The following is a 14,792-nucleotide window of genomic DNA, read 5'->3' as shown; positions in this document are numbered from 1 at the left end:
GAAAATCAGATATGTTTCTGCATTGGTTGCAGAAACCAATGCAACCAATGCAATGCAACCAATTTTACAAATTTTTAATGCATTCTGGAATCTACTGAATGCATTAAAAGAGGGGGAAGATATGCGTTTCCAGATTGCAGCAGCCTTTTTGCAAAGGGACGAGCCGCTCAACTTGGCGCTTAAGACTTTCCACAAAATATTTCAGCATAATCACTACTATAGAGACACATTGTGGACAAAGCAGTGTTACTTTGTTGAATTAGTTCAGACCTGTAAAACAAATGTCTTTCCAACTTTCCCCACTTGTACATTCCCTGATTAGCAAAAATACTCTAAGCTTCTTTAGTTTATTTTATTCATTCCAAAAGGGTTTTCGCCTCTTGTTGACTAATTGCTTTTTAGAAAACGTCAGTTCCAGTGTATTATGTTTACAATTATACAATTTATAAACAATATTTTATTTCTTTTACACTGTAAATAATTACAAAAAATGTGTGCAAACCTTTACTTTCACTCTTTTCATAGATACCAGCAACATTCTCTTCTTTACCAGTTGCAGTTACATTCTGCTAGGTAATCTATGTGAGTAGACGTTAATCAGGGGTATGGTTTGTACTGTGAATTCAGTGAGTAGTGCTCACTGTAGCATCGCCTTGCGTTCAGGCTGCAGTTATTGACTCCTGTTTTCTCCATTAGGCTTCCCTTCACTCTCAGGATCTCTGTGGACTACAGAGCTAAATGACAAATTACCTCAACACAAACGCTTACGCACAGCTCAGGTACCACCAGCCACTTATCTTCCTGTAAAACCCACCACTGCGCCCTTTGTTTATCTCTGCTTCAGCCCTTTTACTGCTAGACTGCGGTAAATTGAATGTGCTTCTTGTGTCGCCTGAGACTGGAACTGCCTCATTAAAAACTAGGACAACAGTAAAAAAATAGATAAATAAGAAAAAAAAAAATCAACATCTGTTTTTTAACTTTTATCATTCTCACATGTGATAAAGACAAGTTGAGAACCTCATCTTTATTTATTGCTTGCTACGTGGCAGTCCTGTAAATCATTCCTTTATTTTGTCTTTGATTACGCAGACTCATCAGTGTTTTCTGCATTCAGCTTCTCTCCCTGGTTGTTGATCAATTTTGATCAGCAATGAGATGGTTTCTGTGTACACATAAGGTATAAAGTTTGATTTACTGCAAGCTAAAGTTGCTGATATTTTACATTATCAGCGTTTATATGAATCGGATTTTAGCCAAGTCTGATTAAGTAAGGAAAAAAATAAGGGCAAAAAATTGTCAGAATTTCTTGTCTTAATTTGATATTTTATTATTTAAAAGACAAAAAAAAAAACAATTTCTGAAAAGAAAAGTGTTTTTATATTAATTCTATTTTGAGATAGTGTCTTTTCCACATCAAAACTTGAGCTTTTGTCAAGCCTTATGTTAAAGAACATTTTGTTTACATTTCTGTTTTTTGGGACTTTGTCTTACTGTGATTTAAAGGATTGTATTTAACTCCAGTCCTTATATATTTTAAGCTAGTTTTAAACTGATGTAGGTTTGTCCAGATGGTAGATGGAAACAGCTGTTTACCACCTGGCAGAATAGGAAACCAGCTACAGCAACATGTTTCATAATGTAAAATAAAACAAAGAAAATATAAAAAACATTAACATCTGACTAGATGCTAATAATGTTGAAATGATAAATGTTGAATGATAAAATGTCCATTATCTGATGAAAAACTGATAATAAATTTGTAGAATATTGAGTCCTGGAGCCCACTGCTCGACTGATCAAAGTCTCCCTTACATCAGCCCTTTTTGATTGCCTAGAACTCAGTGTCTCGTCTGTTCATTTTTACCAGTTGTTTATTCCACCTGACCCACTAACTGCATGAGTCATTACACAGCGCACATGGAAATCAATATTGTTTTTTACAGAGGTTGTCATCTGCCAGCCAACAGCCAAACCCAACGACTCACCACCTACAAACAAATTCACAAGCACACATCCATAGTTAGATAAGTGTTGACAGCGAAGCGTTGGTGATGGGGCCGGGATTATGACTGACAAAAAGAGATTTGTGAATGTGACTGATGCAGTGCGTCCTAGAGCCGGAGACTGTTCATTCTCCTTTATGTAACATCACTAATATTGCAGTTCTTACCTCACTCCTGAATCTCCTTTTGTCTCTAACCCAGAAATTGAGATTCCCAACCCCTTGCCCGGTCTTGCCAGCTGCTATTTAGCAACAGCATGGCAGACAGTCGACAACCAGAAGACAGCGCCCCCCAGTGGGACCCATCAGGGGGGCAAGAACCTGGCGGCACCCATGGAGCAAACAGCTACTCTTCATCAGCCTACCGGACCTGCCAGCCTGGAGGGGCCCACATGACCACCGCTCCTTACACTGCAAGGGAGAATGGATTTAATGGCGAACTAGCTGGAGCTCCCGCTATCACTGCAGGTAAAATGCCCTCAGATTTCCTGTATTTACATTTATCTCTCGAACTTCATTTCCTTTTTTTGAGCACAAAGTGTAAACTATGGAAATATTTTACACTGCAAAAGTGTATGAGGTAAAATACTTGAGCATTAGGCCAGCAGTGTTCATCAATCCCATGCTTGAAAAAGTCCTTGGTTACAGCACAAAACAATCAGGTCAGAAACACTGTTTTGATTCATGACAGTTTGCTTCAAGCAGCAAGAATTACTGCTGGGTAGATTAACATTTGTTAATGTGCCAGTCTGGTTTTAGTTTTTATTTGAATTATTTTGAAATAATTGAAATAATTATTCAATTATTTCAAATATTATTGATTTGGTGCAATAATATGCTAAGAATCCTCTTATGATGTCATGTTTTGGCTAAGTGGCTGCTATGCTTTGGTCATTTTAAAATCTGTGGATATACAGTATATTAGCTATGTTTTTATGTATGTTATGTATATTATGTATGTTTTTTTGACTTTGTATGCATTTCATTTTTGCTGAAGTTTTATATGTGTGTTTAAATAAGGGAGCACTATTATTATTTTTTGATTTTGACTTAACCTAATTTCCCCATTGGGATTGATAAAGTAGTTTTAAACTGAAGTGAATAAGCTGAATTGAAAGTGTACTCACTCTTTACAAAGCTGTGTGTTGTGCTACATACAGTATGCAACCTTTTCAATGTGATTGAGCTGATGATTTGGATTGTATCTGCAGTGAGTGGGTTTGCTGCACTCACTAGGATACATACTGTTATTAACAATGCTGCAATTAACACATAAAGTATTTCTCTGTTCTGGCCAAACCCTGTCTTCACTCACAGCCAGAAGACCAGACTGGCAACCAGTGGTGCCAGTAGTGTAACTATGGCAACAATTCCCCTACCATTTTCTCAAAACCTTTGTTCTTTTTAAAGCCAGTTTGCCACAGACAAAGGAATTTAGTATGTGCTGATGGAGCTAATTTTACATCTCTTGTCTCCATTATTGGGGTTTTTACAGATACCAGCTCTTAATGATGATTACAGTGGTTCAGAGAGTAACCGTTACTACCGTTACTGTTGTTGTAATGACCTTCCAGACCTCTCAGGTCTTCCGGTTCTGGTCTGCTCTGCATCCCCAGAACCAGAACCAAACGAGGAGAAGCAGCATTCAGCATCTATGCACCACAAATTTGGAACAAACTTTCAGAAAACTGTAAAACAGCTGAAACACTGATTTCCTTTAAATCTCAACTAAAAACCCACCTGTTTAGGATTGCAGTTGAAACGTAAACAATTACAAATTTAATGATGGAACCTGACTTAATGTCATGTTTTGATTGCTGATTCTATGTTGCATTGTGTTTCTGTTTGATATGATGTAAAGCACTTTGAAATGCCTTGCTGCTGAAATGTGCTATACAAATAAAATTTTATTTGATTTTTGATTTTGATTTACTAATGTATCTTTATTCAAAATGCAACTGCTTCATGAAGGCCAGATTTGTCTACTGCACAGCTAAAAGATTAAGATTAATCTTAATCTTCTCCAACTTGAACTACAACCTGCAGAGTTCATATGGGATTCTTGGTTGCATCTGTGAATACTACTTTCATCCCCTACCTGTTAATTTATGTAGATACCAATATCTTTGCAGATTTTGATTGTTTTGTAAAGTATATTTAAGTTTGTAGCTATAATACGAGAAAATGTTACAGCCACAACACCATCTTTGCAAGGTGTTGTAAATGACTGATGACTGCTTACAAATAATTTCAGTTTCAAAACATCTTTCACATATTATCTGTAATAATAGTTTTAAGTTGTATATCAACTTTATATGAGTAACATTTACACACCACTTCAGCAGCGGCATGTGAAGCTGTTTGTCTGCTTTGCATCTTGTCGCATTTCATTAGCATCTCCTCAGAGCAGGGCAGAGTGAGGGCTAAGTGGGGCAGGGCGGGTGACAGAAGGGTTGATGTTGGTTCTCACTAGGCCCTCTCTCCCCCTGAAAAGCTCCTCAGTCACCGTGAGAACCAGTGAAGCACAAAATTGTCCTCTTGACTTTCCTTTGAAAGAAAGTTGAAAAAGTCAGTCAGCCATGTTATGAGTGGCCAGGAAAAAAAAAGGAGAAAAGAAGGAGGAGGGAACAGAGTTAGTTAATGAGAAAGAAGAACAGCTAGAGAGAGTTTGGGGTGCATGAATTTGGGAGTATGAAGAATCTTTGACTGATGTGTATGTGATTTAGCTGATGTAAGCACAATCTTAATGTTTCTCAAAAAAAAAAAAAAATCCATTGATATCTTACTTGCAAAATAAATGATCTGTTTGTTCACTTTGGACTGTATACCTAAGTAAACAGAAACGAGCTCAAACTTTTAGAAGGTAATAATAAAATTAGGAAGGAAATGTAATCCAGAATGTCTTTTGCAGTAACAATGTAATATAATTTGTAGAGATTTGAAGGGAAACTAATCAACTTCACCTTAAATGGTCCTGATCAGTAAATGCTGAAGTCTGTTAAATAATTTAAAGGTTCTTGGATAATAGTTATTCAACTTTTTATTGCTAGTTACCTTTCATGTGTTCATATTTTATGATTAGGTAAGTTTACCATGTGAAACAATTAAGGTTCACTAATTTCTTTAGATATAAATTTATTCATAGTGGTATATTGCATGATAATACTTTTAGACAGACAGTCACACTGTAATCATGAATCTTAATTCCAACACACTTGTCTTTGCAACTGTGTGATGAGACACGCCACATAGTCTAACCCATTTTTAGTAACTATAACAACAATATTAAACAATATTTTGTGGCTGTACAAGGAGTAGCAAAAATAGAAAAACATATATAACATGAAAAAACATAATGGATTGAGTATTCACTTGGTCACTTTTTGTCTTTACCAACATACTTTGTACCAACAGCAGCCTGACTAGAGGGAGAATTTATTTTTTTCTCAAATTAATCAGGTGTCACCTTGCCATCAATCATTAGTATGAGTACCAGAGTTTGGTAATGGCATGGAAGTCAGTGATTGGTTATGGCACGAAAGTATGGAAACGTTTATTTCATTGGTTAATTTTTCAGTCATTGCAATAGATTGTGTCATGGATGGTACACACCTGTCTGTTTCCACCAAACCTACCTCAATTCTTCCTCCCAAACTCTGATCTAACTACATACTGTACAAGAGATAAAATTTCCATTTTTTTCACCAGTTATATATGAAAAAGTTGTATCAAAGTAGTCCATCTCATAGGCACAAAGCACAATCAAACAATTGAATTGATTTCAATTGATATTGGTAATTCAATCTGTGATGATTAAGATTCTCCATCATTTCAATCACACAACAAAATATGTTTATCTCTGTAAAGTATTTTTAATTTCCTTTCATTTCTCGCACCACACACATGCAGCCAGTGTAGATTGTTTGTTAGAGAATAATTGAGGACATTTATGTTGATGGACATTTAACACTGGAGATGTACCTTGTCCATCGCAGGTCAATGTCATCAATGTTGTCAATGTTGTGAAGCGGTTTTGAAAGTATTAGCACTTGAAACAAAATTCATGTTTCAATGTTTTGCGTGATTATGCAAATTACAAACAAAATACCTGCCGAAAATAACCGAAAAAGCCCCAAAAACTAAATTAGTATTAAGTATTTATGTATTTTTAGAAAAGCTATTCAACATACAAAATAACAACTGATTTAAAATGTTCTATATGTTCTAGCAGTGGTAGCTGGATACTCGTAAGCATTATACATCCTGTGACATGTGTCTTGCCTCTGACATCAGATTGACCTGAGACGGTGACTCTGGTCTGTTGCTATAGTAACCAGTAGGCTTATACATGTTGGCTGCCTGCTGCTATCAAATTTGCTGCTGCCAGCTGCTATCAAATTTGAGATCTCTCATGTTCTCTCTCTTGCAGACCTTGAATGTGGATTTAGTAGCTATAACACAGGAATATTAACAATATTATTAAAGAATTCCTTAATAATATTATGTTTTGTGTGGTGATTGCTGACTCAGAGCTTCCAAAGAGCTTTAAGTTGTTCAGTTCCCCAGAAGTAAATGTAAATACATTGTGTTTATACATTGCTGGGTTTGTTCACTGACATAATGTGATCCATGAGTTAAAAAAGTTGATTTTGAGAGTCCTTTCAAAAAACATCGCCTGGCCAAACCCTGTGATATACAATCGGCTGTTTTGACATAACTTCTGGAACTGCTGAGGCAGGAAATTAGGACTTGCTTTTCTAGACAACTTCATAAATTTGCATCTCTTGTCTCCATTGGCCGCTTATGTTATCAAGTCTTCAATTATTATCAAACCACTCGAGCTAAATCAACATAGATAACTTTTGCATTTTTATACAAGAGATGACTGCTGGCTGTACTTTGAGACTATTTTATATCATTCTTCAGAGAATGGAAACTGAAAAGCAGTGGTCATAGTGTGCAAGTCTTCAGTTTGTTGTAGAGTGTGGAGCACTACTGTATTTTCCAGTCACACTGTTTTCATGGTTTGCCTGGTCCTGCAACCTATAGTGAGGCATGACTTTTTTTTCTAGGCCTATGGGTTGATAAACTCAGAGAGTTTGCTAAAATGCAGGTAACTCACAATGTGTCACTGGGCCAAATCAACGTGGACAAGGTTCCCCTCACTTTTTACAGTTTCTAAGTAAATGTGTCTTATACTTCAGTGCAGCTCATATAGGTTCTTTAACCTATATGAGTTATTTGTGTGTTTTAACAGTTACACTGATTCCCCCCACCACACCTTCCCTTTTTCAAATAACATTTTACCTGGTAAACCTCTACATCATTTGGTGTGCATTACAATGGTTTAGTTTAAACAATCGGGGGAACTGCTGATCATAAACCGTAAATTCAAGTTTATAAAAATAGACAAAGAAACAAATATTAAAGAAAGAAAAAAAGTTCACACAAATCTGCTTTTTCAGGAGATTTTTTTAAACCAAGTGAAATCAGAGTGGGCTTGACTTGAGAACAATTTGTCTATTAATAGAAGAAAGGATTTTTCTCTGGAAACACTGAAAATGTATTTTTTGTTGCTAATGATAATGAGAAGCTGACTGCTTTGAGTTGGTGAGTGGGCAACATTAAATGCTCCCGGAAGAAGTGTGTGTGATAGTGGGAGTGTGTATGGCTGCCAGATTGTGTGGTGTGTGGGTGATGCTGAATAGAAAAAGATTCTGAAACAGCAGCATTTTAAAGCCATCACATCAAACATTCCATCCTATAACCACTCCAAATCAAGGCTCTGTGCATGATTTTTTTTAAACATGCACAAAGGCATTTATAAACATAAATCCAAAGGCGGTTTGACTTTGTTGTAAGCTGCCTCAGTTTATTTCACACTTTCCTAAAGAAGGAGTTAAGAAATGTTGCGTACATTATTGCCCTTCTTTCTGAAACTACATTAGTCAAAAAAAATTCTGATGTTCAAATTGCTTGTATAATGAAAAAGTATAGCTACTGAAGAGATTTAACCACTCTCCATGCTGAATTCTTGATGTATGAGGCTAAAAAAAGAGTCAGTGAGCTGAATTCATGAAATCCATACAGGCACCAAAACTCAGAATAAAAAAGAGGTTACCAACTGTTACTTGTCGCCATTTTGACTGTTAGCTCTTAAAGTTAACATGTCAGAATGGATCATGTGATTTCCATGTCGGCTTGTCATGCACATCTTCATTTTTATAACCTTCAGAGGCACTTGTAAGACAGATACCCTCATTTCAACAAATATATATTTGCTTGAATATGGGCTATATACATTATATATATGGCTATATATATATTTTTTTACATTTTAATTACATTATGGGTTTGTGTGATTGTCTACTTTCAGAGCAAGTTTCGGCACGGATTGTGCAGGAAGTGACGGCAGAGGCAGTGGCGGTGCTAAAGGGAGAACAGGAGACTCAGCGGCTGCCGTCAGGTGAGATGCAGATCCCAATACTGGCATAAGTGCTACAAGGAAGTAGGAAGAAGGAAAAAAAATCTTGTGTACAGAACTGGAGTCTATGTTGAGCATTCAGTAAGGGTTAGGACACACTGCCGGCAACTATCCAGGGATTCAAAGACCTACTGAGGCAGCTTTGACTCAGCAGTTTTCACACCTGAAGTTCAAAGGTTCATCTACAATATGTTATAGTAGAATCTTTGTCAGTTCTTTGCAGAGCATTACATAATCCTAATTTTTTCTCATTACAAATACAAACTTTTAATACATTTACTGGGATTTGATGCAATAGACTGAAAAAGAGTAGTGAAGTAGAAAGAAAGTGATACACAGTTTACAAGCTGTTTGTAAATTAAATCTCAAAAGCTGTAGCATGCTTTTGTTTTTGGAAACCTGGACTCGGTGGATTGTAAAACCACTTTTACAATGGCAAGATTTTTTCCTGTTTTTTTTTTCTGAGAATTTTTTTCTGTTTTGCAAGATAATGTCTACTGAGTTGGATTTAATTTGGGGCTGGACTTTGGCCCATTTCTGACTTATGATTATGCTTTGATCTCAAGCTCTTTTGAATCTCTGTTCATAAATATTTATAGGTTTTCTTTCAGCATTGCCCTGAGTTTAACTCCATCCATCTTTTCTCAACTCCCTGTTAAAAAACAGCATCAGGTTGATATGCAATGCTATTTTTTAACCACACATAACACTTTACATGTATTAGAAAAAAGGTTCATTTTGGTTTCATCTGACCAGAGCACTTTTCACATGACTGCTCTGTCCCCTACATGGCTCAATTTTTTTTATGAATTTCTTTTCATAGTGCTTTTCTACTTCCTACTCTTCCATGAGGAACAACTTCGTAGAGTTCAGATCTAATAGCTCTCCTGTTAACAAGGTATCCCATCTGAGCTGTGAATCTCTGCAGCTCCTCCAGAGTTACCATACATTTCTGGCTACCTCTCTTAGTAATACGTTGGAGGATAGGTATATATGATGTTTTGAGATGAGTAAACTGTGTGTTTAGGATATTGTTTTAGAAACCTAAACCTGGTTTAAATGTTTCCATCACTTTATCCTTGACCTGTTTGGTGTGTTTTTGGTTCATGATGCCACTTGTTTACTAATAATCTCATAAAAATATTTAAGGCTTTCGTACCAATTCTTTAAATTTTTTCCTTCCCTTTCTATGAAATGTGTGTATGCATTTTGTTAAAATTGGACAAAGGTTCTGGATATATATACACTTTTGCAAAGCATTGTTCATGCCACCTTGGAATCTTAAACATTATTAGGAGAATATGCATGTACAGAGTAAACAATCATCAATTTTAAGCACCATACGTCTGTATGTCCTACATTTATATAAATGAGCTTATTCTTTCAATGTATCGTCTTCATTGGATTTATGTAGCTATATGCTTGACTCATCTTCTCAAAATGCCTCTTTACAGTTGAAGATACCACAAACTTGCCTCCCTCCCCTCCCCCTTCGCCTGCAGCTGAACACTTTGGTCCCTTGGAGCAAGGTAGGCCAAGAATAAAGAGTGCATACTTCTATTAAACTAGAGTGTGGTCTCCTTCTTTCCGTTGATTATACCTGTTGAGGTTGTGTATATGCGCTACCCCTTGCACAAGAGTTTCTCCCAGTCTCCAGTGGGACAAACAACGCTATGATGCGTGTTAAGTAAGCCAAATACGAGCTGCGAAAAGCGACATCATGTTCTTCTTTCTCCTGTCATACATTTCCTGTAATATCTTACCACCTCTCCACCATCCTATGCCTGGAACATAGTCATCCTGAAAACCTTCATTTTTGCCATCGTCCATCCAGAGTGAAAGAAACTTCCATCTGCTTGTAGACTGTGTTGGTACAGGTATAGTCTTTTTATATGATCCTCTTCATACAAAACCCATTTTTTAAGCTCCATATGTCAGCCTTCCCACACACTAAAATCAACCATATTAGGTAACCCTTCAACTTCCTGTTAGTTGTTCCTTTGATTAATTTATGTCTTGCATGTCTTTGGCCATTGGGTTTTCTGCTCATTGTCTTTTGTCTGACTTATTTTTTTGTGTGTGTGGATGTAGTTTATAAGTCAGAGATTAGCTCTCTAGTCATCATAAAGATCCAATATAAATCTTAGTATCTAAAGGTATAACTGAACTGATGGTATAAAAATGTCAAAAAATTAAATCAGTGCAATTAAATTGTATAGTTTTAAAGTTGTAGTTACCTTCTTCTGTTGGAATATAAGGAAAACTGTTGTCGAAAAAGTAACTACAATAAATGAAGTATTATTAGCTGTTTTCTTTCCACTTTAACACATAGACAAGTAAGAGTATGCTTAATTTTTGTGACAGTAAAAAGTGCGCCTAAAACTTGAAAGACTGCTGATAAATGATTCAAAACCAGAACATTACACAGGTGCATCTCAATAAATTAGAATTTAATGAGATAGTAAAATAAAAAAGTTACATTTTATTCTGATTGTCAGAAAATAATATTAAATAAGAGTTGAGAACAAATTATTTTTAACACAGAAGACCTTTTAAGAGGTCTGTCTGGTTATTGCATAGTATATGCATTCCATACTGTGTAGGAGCTCCTCTTAAATTACTGCTTCAGTGAGTCATGGCATGGATGCGATCATTTTCTGACACCTAATGTGCCCAGGAAGCTTTAACAGGATCTTTGTACTTGTCTCTCATCTTGCTCTTTACAATTCTCCAAAACGTCTCTATGGGGTTTGGGGTTTAGGTCAGGCAAGTTTGATGGCCAGTCAGGCACACTAATACAATAGACCCTCCTTCTCCTGATAAGCAGGGAGCACAAAGTGGTAAAATATACTGTTGTGCTGACTCTAGACTAAAGGAAACACAAAGGACCAGAAGATGACATGGCTCTCAAAAATCATCACTGACAGTAGAAACCTCATTAGATTTCAAAGGAAGTCTGATTCAGTCCCCCTCCACTCTTGCTCTACAATCAGAGACATGGATATTCTGAATGAGTTAAAATGCTTCTCCCCTTGTCTTGTTCAGAATCTGATTACATAAGAACTATGATGGTTCACATAACTGTGTGTGGTTGCTCTTGAAGGGCTGACTCCAGCTGCTGCCCACATTGTGAATCACCTACAGTACAAACTCTTGAATGGCCTTTCCTGCACTGTACAGTTGTCCCAATTGCATGCATACTTTTTTCTAGAACACTGTTTCCATCAACTCAACTTTCTAATGGCTACAACACTTTTTAAATAACCAGCTTCTTTAGCGAGGATATTTTGTGGCTTACCTCCATTGCGGAAGGTGTCAGTGATTATTTGCTGGTCAACTGTCAAGTCCTCCCCATAGCTGAGGAAACAATAAGAAAATATTTCTTTTTTAAAAAAATTCTATTTATTGGTACGATATTATATTATCCAATTATCTGAGAAACAAAATTTTAATGTATCATTATCCATGATTATCTAAACAGATTATAATGTTTCATTTTTAAATTAAAATACTGAAAATAAATTTACATTTTGCTGCCACCCTAATTTATTTAGAGTCACCTGTTGGTGACTCTGTGTTTTTGACTGGTCTGAAAAATATCAAGGTTTAGATATTTGAAAAGGTGTTGTGTTCATTTTGCAGTTTAGACTAAAGGCCATTTTTCTGGTTATATGTCCTTCACTGAATACAAAAATCTCCGTTGCTGTTAATGTTGACTGTCTTCTATTTGTGTTCTATAATATTAGAAAGGAGCAGATGTCTCCATCAAATGTTGCCTTAATTGATATTCTTAGCTAGATAAAGGCTGGCCCCCAAAGCTTTGATTCATTTGAGTTGCTTGTCCACTTGTTTCTGTGTGTGTTATGTGTCTGTTCTTCTCTACCAAGCTTTTTCTTACATTCTTTTCTTCTACTAAACGTTTTGTATTTTGTTTCTTCTTCTAAATATCTTCATTTTTGTTTGATTCGGAAGCTTTTTTGTCTGCAAAAAAATGTCCATCTTAAAACAAGAACAGGCTAAACCATCTATTAAAAAAAATTAAATGTCCACAGTTAAACAATTTAGCATGACCTATTACTCAGCCTTATGAATTTCTTTATCTTCTATTATAGATATAAATAAATTAAAGACTAATTTAATAATTAGGTTTTGCTACAAAATCATATTTGGTGAAGAACCTATTTTCCATTTGAACAACTTTTGGCCCATCACCTGCTTAGTGTTTTAGTCTGTGGAAAAGGACATTGTTTGGCACTCTTTTGCTAATAGCACAATCCTTGCCCTTCTACAACTTTTGACAATGTGCTTTGAATCAATATCACATTATGAGACCCATTGACAACACATTTTCAGTTTTCAGGTAGAGTCCAACTGGTATTCGGTTTTTAAAGACTTCATGATGCTTTATATTTGAACAAAATTGCCTGGACTTTTGAAGAGATAGAGGCCACGAGCATCACATAAACCTATCAGTAGACTTCACAAGATATTTTGAATATTCATCTTTCATTTAATGCCAGACCCAGTTGATGCGTTGCCGTAAATTCAGTCTGTGTTTCAGCTTACTACAGCACACCATTCAAGCTAAAGTTCTGCATCTATAGTTGGAATAGTAAGATAGAAAAGACTTTTATGGCATCACCGCCAAATAATCATTAAATAAAATTATTATTGTGAATTGGAAACACCCCATGCCACTCGGCTGCCAATATGTGGCACCTGCTTTTTGTCTTCTCATGAGATTTTTCCCAACTAAATAACTACAATAAAAATAGGAGGACATTTATAAAGGTTTTGGTGCTTGCCTGTGCTGCAAGTGGTGCAGAAAAGTATTTACAGTAAGCAAAACCATGTGGACTTTAAAATACAACTATTAAGTCATTTATTAAAACCCCTTTAAGATGGTCATTCTTTGTGTGTTTCTTCATTTTCTTCTTTTATCTTTTCCTTCTTTTTACTGTCTCTCTTTCAGTCTGTGTCCAAATTTCCCTGCAGTTCTTCTCCTTGTGTCTGTCTTGTTCGTAGATGTAGGGGATGAGGAGGAGGCGGGCCCTCTCCGCCGCTTCCAAAATTCTCGGGAGAGGTGCAAGTTCCTCGCCCCCTCCATCTCAGTTTCCGTGCCTGAGGACGACCCCTACCACTCCGACGAGGAGTACTATGATCACCCATTGTTCAGCCCAGAGTGGACGCACTCGGGCGCTCGCCCCACAGGGCACGCCGTGGCCTTTAGACAGATTGAAGGTGAACCACGCATGGTTCCTCTTTGCCATTCTCCCCTCATCTCCTCGCTCCTTTGTTGTTTTCCTTATGTGATATTACCTTCTTCCTTCATTCCTACCCTCTTTTTGTCCTTCCGTCTCTCCGTTCTTCAGTTTGTCTCTTCGTCTGTCTTGGTGTGATGTTTGTGTGTCCTTTGTGATGTGTATCCACTCAAAATCTGACATTTTTATTTACCAGTCATACTTTTTCTTGTCATTCATTTTAACCGAAACAGTTGCTAGCTGTGGTTGCCCCGCCGTTAACTCTAGTACATAGCAGTGATGTGTATAAAGTACGACAATGTGTTTTTGTGAGTCACTCAGTGAGCATTTTCATCAGTAACATTGTTGCCCACAAAGCTGACTCTCAGGACATGACTTAAGCTCCATTGCTCCCATAACAGTCTGAGAAACTGTGCATATCCTCTATGCACACACCCCTCCCCGCCAAGCATTTCCCAGTCTTGTGCTGGGAAATGCACAAGACTGTGCATTTCTTTCACTGTGGTGTACTATGCATACATCCATATCACAAAGACTTAACACTTACAGTGTGGCAACAAGGAAGACTTTCAGCTCACATGCACTTCAGACGTAGTTTAAAATCTGTGACTGTTATTGCATCTGGCTTAGAATTTGAATCTTTCCCCACAACAACTTAAAGATGAGTGGTAGTATACAATCTAAATTACATGTAGTCTAAATGGCACTTTTAAATGTTAGCAATATATAGAATTTATTACAATCAGTCATTTACCCATTCATATACATACGAAGCCTCAACCTGCCTCTGTGTGAATGAATGAGTGAATGACTGATTGTATTGTAAAGCACTTTGGAGTTTGTTTTTTAACTTACTTACCAGCTTACTTAAAAAGGAAATATTGCAAGGTTTTAGTAGTTTAGCAGTCAATTTTTTATCATGTTAGTTTACAGTGCCTATAAATAAACATAAGCACACCACATAAACTGCTGCAAATTATCTCCTGTTGTATTTCTTTAAAATTGCTAGTTAAATAATGAACCTCAGAATAATTCTTTCATG

The 14,792-nt window shown here is 36.5% G+C and overlaps 1 protein-coding gene across 1 annotated transcript in view; it reads left to right on the top strand.

The window, feature by feature from the left end:
- The window catches only part of LOC102232284 (microtubule-associated protein 2), an 83,462-nt gene that overhangs the window by 44,597 nt on the left and 24,073 nt on the right, over positions 1–14,792 (top strand). The window contains exons 4-7 of the mRNA XM_023336624.1: positions 2,208–2,473; positions 8,382–8,471; positions 9,944–10,018; positions 13,515–13,730. Of these exons, the coding sequence (XP_023192392.1) occupies positions 2,263–2,473; positions 8,382–8,471; positions 9,944–10,018; positions 13,515–13,730 (592 nt within the window). The 5' untranslated portion in view covers positions 2,208–2,262. The remainder of the gene's footprint in view (positions 1–2,207; positions 2,474–8,381; positions 8,472–9,943; positions 10,019–13,514; positions 13,731–14,792) is intronic.

The sequence above is a fragment of the Xiphophorus maculatus genome, chromosome 7 (genome assembly GCF_002775205.1).
Source record: "Xiphophorus maculatus strain JP 163 A chromosome 7, X_maculatus-5.0-male, whole genome shotgun sequence".
Taxonomy (NCBI): Eukaryota; Metazoa; Chordata; class Actinopteri; order Cyprinodontiformes; family Poeciliidae; genus Xiphophorus; species Xiphophorus maculatus.
Note: the sequence above shows the minus strand (reverse complement) of the source record. Positions and strands in the feature narration are given on the sequence as shown.